The sequence below is a fragment of the Periplaneta americana genome, chromosome 15 (assembly GCF_040183065.1).
Source record: "Periplaneta americana isolate PAMFEO1 chromosome 15, P.americana_PAMFEO1_priV1, whole genome shotgun sequence".
In the NCBI taxonomy this organism is placed as follows: Eukaryota; Metazoa; Arthropoda; class Insecta; order Blattodea; family Blattidae; genus Periplaneta; species Periplaneta americana.
The window spans coordinates 48,784,364-48,804,717 of NC_091131.1; the positions used below are offsets into that span (position 1 = coordinate 48,784,364).

At 34.8% G+C, this 20,354-nt stretch overlaps 1 protein-coding gene across 2 annotated transcripts in view; it reads left to right on the forward strand.

Moving 5' to 3' along the window:
• LOC138714864 (proton channel OtopLc-like) overlaps nucleotides 1-20,354 on the forward strand; it is a 34,359-nt gene that overhangs the window by 8,624 nt on the left and 5,381 nt on the right. Inside the window, exons 2-9 of one of the 2 annotated variants that reach the window (XM_069847083.1) lie at nucleotides 166-334; nucleotides 2,142-2,237; nucleotides 6,167-6,281; nucleotides 9,126-9,228; nucleotides 12,925-13,011; nucleotides 16,910-17,064; nucleotides 18,006-18,138; nucleotides 19,839-20,144. In XM_069847083.1, the coding sequence (XP_069703184.1) occupies nucleotides 198-334; nucleotides 2,142-2,237; nucleotides 6,167-6,281; nucleotides 9,126-9,228; nucleotides 12,925-13,011; nucleotides 16,910-17,064; nucleotides 18,006-18,138; nucleotides 19,839-20,144 (1,132 nt within the window). In that variant the 5' untranslated portion in view covers nucleotides 166-197. Of the gene's footprint in view, nucleotides 1-165; nucleotides 356-2,141; nucleotides 2,238-6,166; nucleotides 6,282-9,125; nucleotides 9,229-12,924; nucleotides 13,012-16,909; nucleotides 17,065-18,005; nucleotides 18,139-19,838; nucleotides 20,145-20,354 lie in introns of both variants that reach the window. The other variant, XM_069847082.1, reaches the window with a different exon arrangement.

Sequence of the window (20,354 nt, forward strand, 5' to 3'; positions counted from 1 at the left end):
CAATTATTCATGTAGTTTGCTTAATCTCAAATTGTAATCAGTCTACTTTGAAGCAATAATATACCATAAATGCAGTATCTGTAGGCCTACTTGAATGAGGATCAATTTCAGAAGCTAATGAAGATATGAAGGATAGACATTACATTACTTCACTTTTTACAACAGCTCTGGTGGACAGTCACTAAGATTCACGTGAAATGTCTGACAACGAAGATTCCCACGTAGCGGTTCCGCTTGTGGATGAGCCCGATATGACGATGGTTGCCGTGCAGCCCGCAGATGGGACGTCAGCAGCGGTCGTGTCTATCAATAATCAACACCTCTACGTCGTGGGGTCGGTAGTACCTCTAACAAGGTATATTCGTTACTCAATAATGAAGAAATAAATCAATTACTAAAATATGGATAAAAGTTATTATCATTATTATTATTATTATTATTATTATTATTATTATTATTAACATAAATGATTGGTTGATTGGCAAACTTACCCGTGTTAAATTACGTAAGCAAGTGTGGTTTACAGCTGTTTTGGTGCTTTCACACCATCCTCAGAGCCTACTAGATTTCGGCGTCATCTCGAACTTCGCTGCCTGTTGTGGAGGTGCGTTTGCGTGTTGAAACGTGGAGTCAAATAGTGTGTGTGTTCTGTAATTGATCTGTGTGTTGAGAATTTAATCAGGGTGTGTTTTAGTGTGTGTGTGTATATATATTTCATATTGTTCTAGTGTGTTGAGTTTTTAGTTTTTGGGTTGTATGTGTAGGATTTCCATGTCTATTTATCAGAACACACACACTATTTGACTCCACGTTTCAACACGCAAACGCACCCCCACAACAGGCAGCGAAGTTCGAGATGACGCCGAGATCTAGTAGGCTCTGGGGATGTTGTGAAAGCACCAAAACAGCTGTAAGCCACAGTTGCTTATGTAATTTAACACGAGTAAGTTTGCCAATCAACTAATCATTTATATTTAAGTGTTAAAAGTAGTGTACGCAAGATTCAAGATGTATTATTAACAATATAATTAGTCTTAAATTCTTTCCTGTCTCAAAGTTTTAACAACTGAGTTAAGTCCATTTTTATGAAAGGACTGGGCTAGTTTTTTTATTCATCTTTTCTACGGACTGAGCGAGTTTTCAATCGACATGAAAAATAAAACAAACTTTAAGACAAGAAATTGGTGTTGGTTTGGAAGAAAACAAGCTTAAAATATGTCAGAAGTCTGAAACATAATCATACATCATCATTCCATCAACATTTCTCCATTTCGTAATCATTCCATAGCATTCCCCGATCGCCGGCTGGCGACGCAGGGGGCTAGCCTAGGGACGAGTGGGGTTGCCTGCTCGATACCTGTGTCGCAGCGAACCTTACAGCGTATTCCGAATCTTACCGGACCGGTGGACAACAATGACGTCACGCTGCAGCGAAATAGGAATAAAACTGCTGGAAGGATCGATGGCTGTCATGGCGACTGTATAAGTTGTCTGTGCTAGGCTAGCAAAATTTTGCGAAATTTCCGTACTGCCATCACGTTCAAAGAAAAGAGAGCATAAACAACTTATTCCTTGAACCGGTAGTAATAACTGGTCCGTTGACATGTTCGCTCATAAGCCATTAACATATTTTTTATGCTGTGCTCATTACAAACAATACAGCAGAACTAAAGCAGAACACACCGCCATGACACAACAGTGCACGATGTCATTCGTCTGCTAATTCCCGCCCTATACAAGAACCAATCAGATTCACTGATGGCGGCTGATGGAGACTGCCACCACCTCTGCAAGCTGATGACACCGGTGCGACACCGGTGGAGCATCAGTCACGCCATCGGTGAAATTCGGAACACCGTGATGCCATCAGATTGCTCAGCGCTGAGATTCGGAATACGCTCTTAGTGTAGTCAGCCGGTGTGGGTTTGAGAATGCGCATAGCTTGACTAGACGCAGTGCTGCGTCATAGTGCTCTCTCCCGTAAATTCCATCCCATTCCAAGGAGTCTCTATGGATTTTTTAGCCCGATACTTTTCTGGACACCCTCTTAAATTCTGGCTGTAGAATTCAGGAACACACAGCTAAGCAATTCACTCAATCTAAGCCTTTGCTATCTATCAAGCTTTTGTTTCAATTTACAGTCTAGTCGAACAGGCGGCGTGCCGCCTCAATGCAGTAGAAAGGGAAGATGAAGAGCGATCAGTGGCCACAAAGAGGCGGACATGGAGAATGACAGAGTAAGTAGAGGTACCCATTCTCAAATCCGATACTCTCTACCACGCAGAGAAACTTTCTTAAGTATGTCACGGTTATCCTCTAGGCCTAAGCCCAATTTCAGAATTTTTCAATTTGATGCCACACGAAACTCGCAAGAGTGAGTCTTGACGAAGCCGTATCTACACCTGAAGTAAATTGGACACCATAATGACAACATTTTCCCAGGCATAACTCGAATCTTCGTCTTTGGATATCTTCATAAAGTATAATTCTCTACATGGAATTTTGAATTTTGAGTAATATATTCAAATAGCCAACTTCACAACCGATTTACAAGACCTTATTTGGCACCAAATTTTCATCGCCATATTGCGAGCTTTATTTTCTGAATGGTGTCTTCGACATGAATTGTAAGCAAAATTATTTATAATACAGAGAGTTCAGATTTACTACATCTGGTCGAGAATGCGCATCAGACAAGCTTGTATTTATGGATCTATAAGCCTGATCTATGCCACTTCACTTGAAACCAAAGCACATACTTGTTTAGTTAGCTTATAATCCAATTAATTGAGTATGTAGAGTTAGGAAGAAGTATTGCTTAAAGTTAGTCTTGTGATGTACTACAGATAATGATTACAAGAGTACCTGGGAATGAGTCACTCAGCAGACCACAAAATGCAAGAGCACAGCGTAGTACAGCTGTCAAACTATTGACTTATATGTGTTAGAATGTCGCGAGCAAAATTAACTAAAACGTTCTAAATGAAATAAGTATAATAATCCTTCAATAACTGTCTTATTAACCTAATAAATAATATAAACGTTTACATTAGGTCATTACACAATCAATTGGCGAAAGCGCTAGTCATGTTTCATTGTGTAATGACCTACAGTAAACGTTTGTATTATTTATTAGGTTAATAAGACAGTTAATGAAGGATTATTATACTTATTTCATTTATATGCTAACTTGTCGAACCAATATGCCTCTTAAATTTTAAAACGTTCTAATAAAATATGATGGCCAGTAAGGACAAAATGTACCCCTGCGGTGGCTGAGTGGTCAGACCTCCGGACTCTCACGCAGGCGGCTCGAGTTCGAGTCTCGGTCAGGTATGGGATTTTTCTCGGGGTTCTCCCGTCTCCCCATATTAGGCATCTACATAATTCCTTCACTATTTCTCCATTTCATCATTCCATAGCATTTCGCGAACGCCGGATGGCGACGCATGGAGAGGGCTGACCTAGGAACGAAGGGGGTTGACTACTCGAAACCTGGATACGCAGTGAACCTTAGTGTACTCAGCCGTTGTGACTTTGAGAATGCGCCTAGCTTGAGGGTCAGTAACAGGTTGCAGTGCAGTGCTGACCCATAGTGCCCCCCCTTCTGTGGATCGAATGTGTTTTTCATTTACGACAATGAACTCTTTTGTAAGTTGTGTATAAACTCAAGTGAAAATAAATTAAAAGGTAAGAAAATTTGGATATCAAAATTGATGAAACAACAGACTGATTCAAAATCCAAATTGCTAAATGTAGTTGTGTATACATTAATAAAGAAGGTGTCATTATGTGTATAATGTATGGAAATGTCTGTCACATGTGCTGCAACCTACACGAACAGATCGAAAATGTTTCTTCAACAGCATTATCCGAATAGACAATAAACTATAATACTCGTGACATGTCTTGCACATTCTTGTTGCAGATTTGCAGAAGAGGTGAGAGTGCAATTTCCTGACGTTGACAGACTAATGACTAATGTTAAAATAATAATATGCGTTACAAGAGCGGTATGTTGATGTTTTCATGTTCGAGGTAAAGATTGAAAAAGCGAAACGTAGTTGAGCTTTTTTAATTTCCGAGAACATGAAAACAAACATACCGCTCGTGTATCGTACATTATTTTGTGCGAAGATCGTTTATTACATACCTGAAAGAGGAATTTCTAATTAGTTGCAATGAAATCTCCATATTGGTTTCTGTAAAATGACGGCAATTTTGGAAAACAAAAATATCTCTCTTCAACATTGTTGCTATAAAATGTTTTCTGTGTTTACTATACTCCAGCAGGCTGTGATATACGTCTGTCTTTCTTTTTCCCCCAGTCTATAAATGCGAACTTAAAACAAACGGTAAGGTTATGTAATGATTTATTTTTCATTTTAATATTTTAACAATATTATTTATATAACATATTGTAGTAATAACATCGGCATCTGGAATCTTGTTGATTTCTTCACGGCTTCCTTAATATTACTTGCATCACGAATGCAATAACTTTAGTGGAGTAGTAGAGTTTACTTAATTTTTGCAAATATTTAAAAACAATAATTAACAGTGCAATTTAGGTGAAATTGCAGTGGTAAGTTTCCAATTTATAATTATTACTATGTTAAACGTCTCTAAAAATAATATGTTAAAAGCCTAAAGCAGTAAAATGAATGTCGCGCTTAAGCGGTAAGAAGAGGGAAATTGTTATGTGTGTTACGTTGGGAATACTGAATGTGGTATTTCACACTTACCGCGTATTGGTTTTGTGCGGAAATCAAGCAAATACGCACGATCTCGCACAAAAGGTGTTTATTAAGGCACCGTATCGTGTTTCTGATTTCTATTTTTAATTGCTTATATTACGACGCTTTATCAACTGCTATGGTTAAGTAGTGTTTGAATGAGGTGAAGGTAATAATGACAACGAAATGAGTCCAGAGTCAGCGCCGATAGTTACTCAGCATTTGCCCTTATTGGATTGAAGAAAAACCCTGGAAAAACATCAACCAAGTAACTTGTTCTAATCAGGATTTGAACCCGGGCCCTCTCGTTTCAAGGTCAGACATGCTGTTACTCCACAGCAGTGGACTTCTGAATTCAAAAAATTGTGTGCCGGAATACCTAATTCTCCATCTTCAATCATTACCCGATGGCGAACTTTGTTGAAAGCATGCAATAATATTATTGTGACAATTTCCAATCGGTAAATATAGTGGTTCAGTCATTTATTTAGGTTATTTAACGGCCTTATATCAACTACTATTTAGCGTTAATTCAGTCATTTGATTCAAGTGATACCAAAAACTATTTAATAATGTAGCTATTGAATATAATATAAAATATATTTGGTCGAAATTTTTGTTTTTGCCAGCTGCTGTTGAAGCCTTAGAAACATCTGGTCCAGTACTCGTTATTCAAGTACTAATGATTAGAAATATTGTTCACAAACTGACTCTGATAAGATGGAATTGAGAAACGCATATGTACAGACCCAACACTTGCGTCGACTTTATTTTTGAATCTGAATAAATTATTTCTTCTTTATACTTTTAATTTGAGTTTAATCCCATGACCATTTAACGTCGCAAATTTTATTCTTCTCAATATTTGAATAACCACTGATCTCTGAACACTGATTGCTATCTTCAAACCACTTACCTATACATTCTTGATCTGCCCAAACTGTGTTCACGCGGTAGTTTCTAACGATTGTTTAGGTGTCGCTAACATGACAAGACAGCATACGATAAAGACAACCGAGATCAGTGGAATATCTGCATAAGATACATTTAATGTTGTGTCATACCAGATTGACTATAGCGATGTATGCCCATCTATCATCTCATTCAGCGCAGTTTTCTTTTGTTCAGATGTTTACAGTAGTCAAGCATAACGGACCCAATACAGTAGACAACCCTTCCAGGTCTCGATAACCTGATAATGGAACCTGTAAGTAGTTCCGACACTTTGAAGAAATTAGATCTCAACAAACGGTTGAAAACTTATAATCTCTTCACAAATCAATCCCTGTGAAAGCCTGAAATTCTATAGCAAATACATCAAAAATACTATCTAAGTGACTAATTGAATATCGAGCAACATGAAAAGAATAATAGTTCTCCCTTAATGTTACGGAAAAAAAACACCTTAATAATAATCACGACTGTTGCAGGAACGCTCTTATCACTGCCCTATCAGCTCTCTACGCCAAACTGGTGGTTGTCCTAGGCACTGTATTTCCTGTGACGGAAGGATTGGCGCCTCAAGTACCAGGGTCATTCTATCAGGTATACCACAAAGCCTCATGAAGAAATACAAGTTTAGAAAAATCATGCTACATTCCTGATAGATTTTAAGTAAGGGTTTAATTTCTAAGTTAATATTCTTTCTCTCTATAGTGTATTGCACTCTAATTGTCTGTCCTCTACTCATTCCAACTATTTTTCGTTATGTCTTTCTAATGACAGCTTTGCATTGAGCTTTAAATTATTCTTATTCTTCTTCTTCTTCTTCTTCTTATTATTATTATTATTATTATTATTATTATTATTATTATTATTATTATTATTATTATTATTTACTCACTTATGGCTTTAAGGAACCCGAAGGTTCATTGCCGCCCTCACATAAACCCGCCATAGGCCCCTATCCTGAGCAAGATTAATCCAGTCCCTACCATAATATCCCACCTCCCTCAAATCCATTTGAATATTATCCCCCCATCTTCGTCTCGCCCTCCCCAAAGGTCTTCAGGGGATAATTCTTTGAGATATTTCAAACAAAAAAGTTGCATAGGCCTACAATTTTGCTCGATTTTTCTTCCTTTTCGAGATAAAAATTGTTTTATACGAAACATTTCATAGCGTGTTTTAGGAAAGCCATTGATTGAATTTCCAATATTTTCAGGCAGTTTGAGAGAGAAGTGTATTATGATAATACACTATTGATAGAATTTTAATTTTGTACTTTAAATGTGCAGAAATTTGATCCGAACAAATGTAACATTAAAATTCCTTTGTAGAACGAAAAGTTATATTTGTTCGGATCAAATTTCTGCACATTTAAAGAATAAAACTAAAATTCTTTTAATCGTTTATTATCATAATACACTGGTCTCTTAAATTAAATGAACATATTGGAAATCCAATCAATGGCTTTCCCAAAACACACTATAAGGTGTTTCATATATAAAACAATTTTTATCTCGAGAAGGAAGCAAAAATGAGCAAAATTGTATTCAACTTTTGTCTCAAATATTTCAAAGAATAACCGCCTAAAATTAAAGACATTACTTACCTTTCACTCTATATTTATAATATCCCAAATTTCCAAACAAAAAAATATAGATTTTCAACAAGATCTATGAATCTACAATTGGTTTCCAGTACTCTTCACTCTACATGGAAGGAATACTACGATATCTTGCTATTTCTTATAAAAATAGAAATTCCTAAATTATTTTCCATTTTATACAATTAAAGAGAACGCTAATAAAACAAAACTCAATACAGACACCATTTTAGTGTTTCCAACAGTTTTGGAGCCATATATACCCGAACACACACTTTCTGAAGTCGAAATTGCGAAAATCTGAAAAATTATGTCTCCAGGTATCGATCAAATTCCAGCAGAATTAATACAAGAGGGTGGAAGCGCATTATCTAACGAAATTTATAAGCTTGTACTTGCTATTTGGGAAAAGGAAATTGTACCAGTTCAATGGAAGAAGTCCATAATCATACCTATCTTTAAGAAGGGGGACAAGACTAACTGTAGTAACATTCGAGGAATATCACTTTTGTTGACGTCGTACAAAATTTTGTCCAATATTCTTTTGAGAAGGTTAACTCCATATGTAGATGAAATTATCGGGGATCATCAGTGTGGTTTTAGGCGTAATAGATCAACTATTGACCAGATATTTTGTATTCGACAGATAATGGAGAAAACATTGGAGTATAAGTGTACAGTGCATCAGTTATTCATAGATTTCAAAAAGGTATATGACTCGGTTAAGAGAGAAGTTTTATATGATATTCTTATGGAATTTGGTATTCCCAAGAAACTAGTTCGATTAATTAAAATGTGTCTCAGTGAAACATACAGCAGAGTTCGTATAGGTCAGTTTCTGTCAGATGTTTTTCCAATTCACTGTGGGCTGAAGTAAGGAGATGCACTATCTCCTTTACTTTTTAACTTTGCTCTAGAGTATGCCATTAGGAAAGTCCAAGATAACAGAGAGGGTTTGGAATTGAACGGGTTACATCAGCCGCTTGTCTATGCGGATGACGTGAATATGTTAGGAGAAAATCCACAAACGATTAGGGAAAACACGGAAATTTTACTTGAAGCAAGTAAAGCGATAGGTTTGGAAGTAAATCCCGAAAAGACAAAGTATATGATTATGTCTCGTCACGAGAATATTGTACGAAATGGAAATATAAAAATTGGAAATTTATCTTTTGAAGAAGTGGAGAAATTCAAATATCTGGGAGCAATAGTAACAAATATAAATGATACTCGGGAAGAAATTAAACACAGAATAAATATGGGAAATGCCTGTTATTATTCGGTTGAGAAGCTTTCATCATCCAGTCTGCTGTCAAAAATCTGAAAGTTAGAATTTATAAAACAGTTATATTACCGGTTGTTCTGTATGGTTGTGAAACTTGGACTCTTACTTTGAGAGAGGAACATAGGTTAAGGGTGTTTGAGAATAAGGTGTTTAGGAAAATATTTGGGGCTAAGAGGGATGAAGTTACAGGAGAATGGAGAAAGTTACACAACGCAGAACTGCACGCATTGTATTCTTCACCTGACATAATTAGGAACATTAAATCCAGACGTTTGAGATGGGCAGGGCATGTAGCACGTATGGGCGAATCCAGAAATGCATATAGAGTGTTAGTTGGGAGGCCGGAGGGAAAAAGACCTTTAGGGAGGTCGAGACGTAGATGGGAAGATAATATTAAAATGGATTTGAGGGAGGTGAGATATGATGATAGAGACTGGATTAATCTTGCTCAGGATAGGGACCAATGGCGGGCTTATGTGAGGGCGGCAATGAACCTCCGGGTTCCTTAAAAGCCAGTAAGTAAGTAAGTAACAGTTTTGGAATTCGTATGTTTCAGGGTTTCTACCTGTATTTGTACGTGGGCAGCATAGCTTTCGTGTGTTTTATGTACGCCATGATGCTTAAGGAGAGAGCTGTCAAGAACATTATCAGCAGACACAGTAAGATATACTTAATATTAAACACAGCAAAGTAAATATTTAAATTAATAGCTCAATGTTATCCGTTGCATCAGATTGTCCAGGAGTTTTTTTTTTGTAGTAAAAGTGCAGTACATCTTTTTTTAATTCTACGGTAATAATGATAGCATTAATATATTGCTACTTAAAAGAAATCACTATAGAGCCGATTATTATTATTATTATTATTATTATTATTATTATTATTATTATTATTATTATTATTATTATTATTATTATTATTAGTTCCAACTACTTTCCAGTACAACAAAATTAAAGTGTTACAAAACAATAATTCTATCTGTAGTATTATATTCAGCAAGAACTTGGATGTGAATAAAAAGTCGGCTTATTCTAATAGCTTAGAAATATAATAGTCTGGTTTTACATACTTTGAAAATTTATTTCCTGATTATAGAAGTGATTTAGGTATTCGATTATAAAAATATGAATAGAACGGAGTTATTAAAATACGTCTCGGGAATCGAATGATAGCTCATCCAAAAATATGGTTACATACAATTTGCTACTGCTCCATATTTCAAAAAATCAATTAAAAAGTTGGTGTTTACAGAGAAAATTTAAAGTTCAATTATTGTGATATTTGTGTTTCTTCTTCTTTTTGTTTTTACTCTTATTTAATAAAATTCTTAACATTATGTGGAATACCTCCTGAGCATGAGTATGTAACTTAATTTTTCTGGGGGTGCTAGAGTGTTTTTATATAAAAAATCAATATGTATCTTTGTTCTGGAAATAAAGTATTATTATTATTATTATTATTATTATTATTATTATTATTATTATTATGTGTATCTATTTGTATGTATTATATCTATTTTATCTAATATCTACGTATTTGTTTATAATATAACTATGATTTTTATTATATCATATACATTTAATGTAATATGTGTACTTTATGTCATAATTATGTATATATTTTATGTAAGTATTTGTACAGAGCTATAATATATACGATTTAATTACAGCCCTAATATACCTTCGGGTTAAATAGGATTCTATAAACTTGGAAATTCAATAATAATAATAATGATATTATTATTATTATTATTATTATTATTATTATTATTATTATTATTATTATTATTATTATAGAACACCAAAAACAATACTCCAATATGAAAGTAAAATTTGAAATTTAAGGAAATAAAATTCTCAAAAAATTAAAACAGCACAAATACTCTTCCTGAAATCATTACTAGTCCTACCAGATCCGACCGTGAGAGAAATATTCCTACAGTGAAATTCAAGAATAACATCATAATCCGAAAAATCATTTCGAGCGAATGGAAAGATCGGGCTTCCAAAATTTAGAATTTCGTCGTCTTCTAAGAGGACACCGAGACCAGATCCAGAAACTGACTGCGTGAAACCATTTCACGAGGCTTCTTTGCAAATTACATACCATTCTATTTGAGATGATTTGTTTAATATCACTAGGAACCTCCACAACATTTTAACTTTCATATACAGTATAGTAAAAAAAAACTTCGTGAACTGACGTCCATGCGTCGGTGCTGTGTTTTGTATTTTGGATACTTTGTATGTACAAGCATTGCCCATATATTGTTAAGGTATTCATTCACTGTATTTTAGCGTCTTTGAAAGCTCGGCGAATAAGAGAATAGCGGATGAAGTCGTTGATGTAATCACACGTGGCGACTCTTGCTCTAGCGACTTATCGAAACAAACAATTCATTTCTTTACCGGTACCCATTTTCTTTTCTTTTTATCTAATCTCCTATTTTTTAGTTATATGTTTTCTTAGAATTGCCGCTAGTAACAAAACACTCGTATTCACAAGAAATTTCGATATTTTTGTCTACCACCTGGTGGCTACTTTATCTGCTCATGTATACAAAGTAGAGCAGATTGGTCGCTCTCGTTTCTTGATAGCGAAGCCTTATTACACGGAGCGAATTTATACGGCTGCATTCAAACTAGCCAGCGAATAGCGAACGAATACTCTCTGGCTCATATGCTCTTTAATCACGATTAGTAATCAGATTAGGCGCGGGTTGTGATTACGTTAGTTTACGCTAAATAGTAGTGGTCAAGTCCATTAAAAATGCGCAAATGCAAAGTTTTTTAATACTTAAAAAAACAGTATGTTAACACGAACTTTAAAAACCCTTTATCATGTATACAGGCTATGGTCAATGAATGGGTTATAATGCAATATGTAAGTGGTACAAACATTTCGCTGAAGGTTAGGATAATCATAATGGTGAAGATGATGATGATGATGATGATGATGGTGATGATGATGGTGATGGTGATGATGATGGTGATGATAATTTGCACATTAGTCACCAAAAACGAGGAGAAGAGAAAACAAGACTGGTGAAGTTCAAAAATACATTTGATCACACAACTTTTAACACTGTATCACTAAGGGATAAAATATCTTAAACAATCCTTACAAATATTTTATTAATTAGCCTACATGAATGCTGGAAGAAGTACATTTTATTTGGAAAATATTACTGTATTTAGTATAACACAACTATGCCTTCGGAAGGGCCAGACCGTATATGCACAAACAAAATTTTAAATATGCATATTAAAACAGGAAATGTGCAAAAAATACACAAAATCTCATTTTCATAGAGTTTACTATATTTATAAAAAAAATAACAAAGCAAAATGTGAATGATATGTCAGGTTGATATATATCTTTTTATTTGACAATTATTAAGGTTCAATATGTAGATTTTTCTTTGTTTGCCTTACTTTATCTGGTTACAAAATACAACCAATAACTCTTTCAAGTTTCTCTGTTGTCATATCTTGTTTACTTACAAGGATATATTTGAGTGCTGAAAATTATAGTCCATCACATGAAGTTACTGGACAAAATTTTAATGTACAAATTGTGACAGATTTTCTTGGCATAAGACCTTCTTTACTTTGAGCACAGTACTGTAACCAGGGTTCTTTGATAGTACCATATCTACTTTTATGTTAACAACCTCAACAATGGACCCTTGTGAGTGGGAAATGTGTTCTGTTAGGGATTATACTACTTTCAGTAATTTTGCAGGAGACATTACCAACGAACCACTCACAAAAACCGCAGATAAAATACAGCAATAATATCACGCACTTGACATTCAAACTGCTGGCGCACCAATTGAGAATAACTGAAATAGAGAAAAGGTGGGTAGAGGATGTTAGGGTCCGATAGGTAGGGACGTTTGAGAAAGCTTCTTGTTGCATTTTAGTCAAGTGTCCTCCATTCCAGTCTCAAGGAAAAAAGGGACAAAAGCAGGGAGTGGTTATTTTTTTTTACAAAATGTGCAAATTTGGCGGTTTATGCAACAAAATACTGCAAATTTGCTACAATATTAAGTACAATAGTGTATTATACGTATAAATGCATGAAATATGCAAAAATATGCAATATTAACTTTGCGTGTTCGTCATCATTGACGTTCAAAAGGATCTATAGAAGTATTTTTGTACGAATTTCGGGCCTATAAAAATGTTTTTGCATGAATTCCAACTGATCAGTAAAAAATAAGCATTTGCTTATAAATCGTGGCCATAGTCATCGGTGTTCACAGTAGCCTTAGTTGCGAAAATTTTGACTCTATCCTGTACATAAATATTACACTCGTACTTAAAATAATACTTCATACAAACATTTTTTAGGACGGACCGGAGTCGTATGTCAGTGCCCGATGTCTAGGAGCGATGTGGTGCGATATGGCAGTTTCTATTTGCGGCTTGGAGCTATAGGTAAGAAAAAATATATATATTTATGTAGACATTTATTTATTTAGTTTAGTGAATCTTTTCTCCAATATGGATATCACTCCACTGATATTTACTTGTTCAGAATAATAAACTGAGACTTTACTGGCTTCAATGTTCTTAAACTTATACAAATTTATTATAATTCTTTATTAAACATTATACTCAAAAATTGTAATAAATATTAAAGTTGTATCAACATAAGTAAAAGATACGATTTAATACGACTGAAGGAAGCGAAATGTTTCACAAGCACGGCTCTTAATCACTTTGGTCCAAGCATATCTAACGAAATAATAAAAAAAAGAATAAACAAGTTTACAAAATATGTGTCAGCAAATTAAAAAATATCGTTAGGAATATTATTTTTAAAGAATATGTGTTTAATTTGCATTTTTGTAACTGCATAAGTGAAATTATAATTAAAATTAATAATACCGAGAAACTTACATAAGTCAGCAATGGTTTTAGGCTTAGGATAGTCTGCAATTGCCTTAATAATATCTTCAAGCGGCCTAACACCATGTTTATTGATGTGTAGCCTAAGTAGTTAACTTCACTAACTTCTTCGTCCTTCAACCATACAACGAAAATATTTAAGGCTTTTGTAAATTGCTAAAAGTTCACGACCATATGTGCTGCATTTAATTTCCTCATTGGTATGCTTCTTAGAGAAAGATATAATTTCTTCTTTTAATTTTACAGTTAATATATGTAATAGAATTGTGACTGATAACGCCACGATTAGTGGCAATTTATAGCCGTACTATCGCGTCAGTATGTAAATTCTTAAAAACTGTTTTGTTATTTATGTGAATATTACACTCTTACAACGTCATACTATTTTTGACCAATAAAACGGTACGAAAGGACGTAATTCAACCAATCATGGCTGATTATCGCACAATTTTATCGCGTCCCTAGCATTTGTTTAATTTTATCGCGTCCTTAGCATTTGTTTAATTTTATCGCGTCCCTAGCATTTGTTTCTTTGTTTGCCAACATTTGAAACTGCGCTGGTCTGGACGTCAAAAATATATATAAAATTACAAACCACTCCAGTCGATGCACAGCAGTTTCAAATATGACTCGCATTGGCATTCAAGAACAAGAATTAATAAAAATCACTGATCATACCTATGCATCTTCTGAAATCCGATTTACAAATAAATGAAGAGCACCATTCGGAAATCCTGAATAAGTTAAATACATCATTTAGGCCTAAATCAACGAGTTCCACTTCTATTATGCACACGTCCAATATAACATCAATTGAACCACCAACCACATTCAAATTTGAAAATTGTACATTCAATAATTATTCCTTTTAAAATTATTCATTCGGAAATTCTGAATAAGTTGAATACACCATGTAGGCCTAAATCAAGAGTTCCACTTCTATTACGCACACGTCCAAAATAACATCAATTGAACCACCAACCACATTCAAATTTGAAAATTGTATATTCAATAATTATTCCTTTTAAAATTATTCATGTTTATTTTTTATGTTATCGTCGTTAATTAAAACTTTTGTAACACTTGTGTATATTAGTTAGGTTATGTTATAGCTTCTGCTCTGAGAGGATAAAAAGAACTTCTGCTATATGATATTATGGATAGTCACGTATCAGAGATTGTTTAATATTAAGATTTATTGAATAGTAATCATTACAGTGTCTGTATAAAGACACTACTGCCATCTAGAATGCATCTAGCGTAATATTTGTAATGTTGAGATGGTACAATAATACATTTGAAGACAGTTGTATTTTCGTAAGTCAATTAATATTTTATTGTATTGGAGTATTTCGTTACTTCTAATCTTTATATACTTTCTTCTAATCGTGTAATAGTCAATTAAATCCCACTCGAGTTTTGATTTTCTCTAGATAAATCTGCTCGTGTTCCACTCGCAGATTTATCGATAAAATCAAAACGTCTAGTGAGATTACTGTTGATAAATTTACTATACTAAGTATTGCATGTATCTACTTAAACGTACGACGTACAAATAAATTATAAAAAAAAATGTTCGATACACTATATAAGATTCATTTATTATTCCATTAAAAGTGTACAAGATATAATTTAGTATATTAAATGGCCTAGTAATATGGCAAGTGTCCAGTATACTGTCCTTGTAAATGTTATGTTATATTATTGGCTAAGACTACACCGTACACGAGCCTGGCTCTTACGGTAGTGGCTAGAAACATTTTTATTTTATAATTTTAATTTGTACTCACTAGCTAGCTAGCTAGTTGAATAAATTAAATAAAGAGATGTTTGTAATACTGATAAGATATTTAATTTTTATCTCCTACTATTCCATTGTAGTCTATTGTAGACTTATTTGTGTATTTTACCTGCTGTGGATTTTATAAAACTCTGATGTTATTTGTAACTTAAATAACAAAATGTATAATAACAAATGTATAATGTAAAATATACTATTAGAATAATAAAATTATATTTTATAAAATTATACATTTTAAAATAGTGCTATTTCTATATTAATTTAAATTAAAGTTTAAATCCTCCTTGTTTGTCTATCTTTCTTAAATATGTGAAGATTGCTTGTGGAGTAATGAATTCTTGTTTACAATTATATACATGTTTTACTGGCAACAGATTTATCTTTTCTTTAAAAGTTGAGGAAACAATTATTAGTAGGCTACCATAATTAGCACAAAATAAAAAATCATATAAAGATGTACATGTATAATTATGTTTGTTTATCGTAGAATGTAACATTCAAAACATTACGATTTTTCGAAACCTTCCGAGATAATCTTGACGCATAACATAAATACTGTAATCGAATATCTCAGACAATATTTCTCGATTACGTTCAACGATACAACAAACGTTAAAACTTCCGTCATATGGTAAGAAGCTCCAATGCGGCAAAAGTATGCATTAGAAAACATCGCTTAACACGGGAAACTAAAAATTTTACGAGGCTGTTGTATTATCTAGTTTGGCTGTGGCAGAAGACGGTAGTTCCAGTCCGTGACTTGCGGAGACCATGTCGACGGATTGTGGTATAATCAGTGTTCTATGCAAGATCGTATCCTCTTTACGCCAATCAAATAATGCTTTACAGCGTAACATAATATTTTGTGACGGCGTAATGAGTATAATACAGAAGGGCTTGCTGTCAACAAATAATTCGTTGAAAGCAATGCAGCAAGTTGTGTTATTTTATGCAAGCTTCAATACTAATCTCAAGAAGGTCATGCTTCTTTTAAACAAGTTGAATCCATCCAAGTAGACTGTGTAGTTTTATAACGCATGTATTGAAGAAATTATTAATTATGTTTACATGATCAGTTCTATACTTTCACTTGTCAGCTACGAGCATTCACTAGTACAAACGTTTTTTCTAAACAATTCGATATTGCATTTTGAAATTCAATTAATAATTATTGTCATTAACTTATATATTTTTTTTATCTTGTTACGTTTTTGTAAGTACTGCTCCTAAAGTTTTCGTGTTCAACTAATTTCATGTATGGTCTACAGGAGAACATGATGTTATACAACAGAATTTCTAATTTGTCTAATAATTCTCTCCAGAATTTTATGGTTTTTATTACGAATTTTATAATACTATTCACGACGTCACGTTTTACTACAATTTCTTAATATTCGTTAGAACGATATTTTCTTAAAGTGCAATACTTCCCGAGACTCCACTCACGTTCACTATAACATTACCATGTTCTTCGGAATATGAAAATCCCACAATACTGGCTCATCTCCACTCGAGGCCGGAGAAGGTTCGCATATTCAGTTTTGTCAATCACGTTTGTTATTACAATGTAATATATGCTAATATTGAATAGTTATGCAAATTAATGCTATTGTATTCTCGCAGGGTTTGGTATCGGCAGCATGGTGTATTCGGGTCTGGAATTCGGACAGCATTTTACACGAGAAACAGACTGTGATGACGATCTTCTAGTTATCCGGTCTGCCACCAGAATGCTGCTCACATTAGTTCAAATAAAATTTATTTTTCTCAACAATAAGGTAAAAAAAATTAAGACATTACAAATTAATAAAATTATGTGTTTGTTTAATTTAGCTGACGGAGAGTTTTCTCAACGAAATGTATTCATAATTTCTTGGTTTGACTTGGGAAATAAGTAGACACTACTAAAATTGAGCGGAAAGCATTTTCATTTATTTTTAGTACTTACGACTACAAGGTTTGTAATCTTGGGTAGACTTCAGTGTACGGTATAGTTGACACGGGGGTGACTGAAGTTGGTGTGTTTGTTTTGATGATCCTTGTATTACTCGGCCAAGGCCAGTGGAGTCCTGCAGCCCGGAGCCGTGGCGCTACTGCTCCTGCGTTCGTTATACCCATCGCGATAGTTCACATTACGCCCGCGGCTCCACTCGCCTTGGTCGAGTAATAAAGAGGCTATTATGATGTTTTAATGGGTTGGTCTGTCGTTTTGTGTTATGATATCATGGAGACAGGTGCATTAGTGTTAGTGTCTGGTCTTGTAGATTGCGTTGCACTGTTTTTTACCCTCCGCCGGCGTAATTTTCGTAAATATTACGAGTGAAAGCCTGGGTTATGTTAGATGAGGGAACAGCTAAGTGACGTGATAGGTGACCGAGGACTGTGACAAGATTAGAATGGGTTAGATGAGGAGATAACTAAGTGAAATGAGACCGAGGACCGTCACAAGGTTAGTGTGGGACAGATGACGAGATAATTGACAGGATACCGAGAACTCTGATCAGGTTAGAGTTATATTTTATTATTGATTTCCGCTCAATTGTAGTAGTTTTTACGTATTCCCCAAGTCAAATCAAGGAATTCTGAATAAATTTTATCCAGAAAACGTGCCGTCTGCTAATGTAAATAATTATCTAATTACTTTCATTTAAGATTGCTTGAATTACAATTATCACTTTTTTGTAAAATTTGGAGAATCAACACTTACTAATGTTTCCAGGACATGAAAATGGGACGGTACATGCCAGTGGCCCGATTTGGCCTCATGCACATGATTGCTACGAACGTATGCGAGTGGTTGTACGTTCTAGTAGAGGAGACGAAACATGAGATTGTTCACTTGAGTCATTACAGTGAGTATTCACATTAACAAAATGTTGTCCTTCGTTATTTTCCTCTTCTACGATGGATTAGGCATGAAGCCTGTTCAGTTCTCAAAAATACAATATCTGTTTACGTAAATGCCCCGCTTCTGTATTTTCTACATCTTTTGGGATTTTTCTCTCGTTCACATGTTTTAAGCCAGATACGATCTATTTCTACCACATACTAGTACTTCCTACGCCTCTCATAATGTTTCACTTTGAATCCTGTTTATGTAATTACGCTTCCTCAGTTTCGTACGAATCTCAATTCTGTTATCTTATTCAATCACAGCCCCTGGTTTCTGAACAGCATAACAATACTAGCCACTATCATAATTTATTACATACAAAGTTTCAATTTTAAGGAAAATATTGTGAAAAAATAAAATAAAAAACAAATTAGGATTTTAAGAATGAGAGACAACCAGGAGCGTCATTTCAGTTTTTACTTGCTGAGGCAAGGGTTTTTAAAGAAAGACTTTATAGGGCATATAGCGTGGCGCACTCGCTTCCAATTTCCTCTGGAATGAATTATTTTTAATATCGTAAACTGGGGTAAACTTTAACTTTACTATAAAGAAAGGATTTAGACCATGAAATCAGATGCACTAAGCATATTTTTAAAGTTAATTATTTTGTCTCCATTTCTTAAGCATATTTATTATTTTAAGTCGAAAATAGGGCTGATCTCATGGCTTATTATTTCAACACATAGGCCCAGTTTTTCCTTCTTATCCCACTCATGCGATACATAATTTTACATGTACTTACTGTTAACATTACCTTGGTGCGAACAAATGAACATACAATTTTATTGGTAAATTTCAATTAACAGAAAAATGTACATTCATTTAAAATTAGTAACAACCACTAATGTAGCAAAGGGTAACGTCTTGGGTTCATTTGGGCAAAACCAATAACTAGCTCGTCTTTCATTTCTTAAACGTTTATAAAAGTGGAATCTTTTGTTTTTTTTTCTAATTGCGAGTACTTGACTTTTCGTCATTCAGCCATATGAAGCCAGTTGTGTAAACCAATTTATTGATAGATCGTTGCTCATGGTGTGACATAGAACGCTGGTCTATGCTACACCCACAATGAAATGAGATGATTGAGATTTGTTGGGATGCTATCGGAACTCCTGGAGAAAACCCCTGTGTTACATGGATCACAGGCTTGCCCAACACAGGTTATAAATCGGGGGGGGGGGGTATACTGGGGATCGAATCCGGGCCCACAGGCTTATAAGTCCAGCGCTCTAGCCACTGAACTACCGTGGTGGCATCTTTTAATTGTAAAAGTACAGTTTTTACATTCTTTCCTGTACTACTAAATTATTAATTTCTTTTAATCTTAAACTCAGAGGAGAAACAATAATTGTCCCACTGTCCGCCCTAAATGACGTCTATGTACACAACTACTACTCTGAAATTAACTGTAAGATTCAACAAAACTTCGTAAATGTGCGACGATTTTAAACACCGCATCTAAATCAGAGTTATAGGATTGTTTCACTGAATATTTCACGAATTTGGTGGATATTGGTACACGCAAAGACTTTAAATTACATTGTTATTAAACCAGTTCAGTTGATATGAAACAGAGTGTTCAAGATCGAAAGAAACTTCTATTAGCGAGATAAAATGATAAAAGCAGAGTCACTTTCAGCATATTGCACATGTTCACAGACATGTCTGCACATTCAGACCACGCTGGCCATGTTGAACACGCTGAACACGCAGAACACAACGTGACGATGCACAACGCCACAGGGCTCCACCGCCCGCGACGCTCTGAACTCTCTTGCTCCCGCACCAACATCGTGGGCATACTGGTGCAGAACGCCAGCTCCTATCTGTATCCCTGCACCATCGAATACAGTCTCATCTGCGCAGTCACGCTGTACGAGATGTGGAAGCACATCAAGACGGAGGAGCCACGCCACCACGCCCGCCACGTGTGTCGCCAGGGAATGGGAAGTGGCTTCAGTCTGGGTATGTCGTCTGGACACTCTGCGTCTATACCTATTAACTGTAGCCAGAGTCTTCCTAATTCATAAGAGTGAAACCTAACCACTTGCCCCTAGTACTACATATGTGGCGTTCAGAGCTAAAGTGAATCAAGTCCATGAGACGTAGTTTTGAGATAATAGGACGTAAAGTTAACTTGCTCTAGTGGATTATCTAATTTCACTAGCAATAATT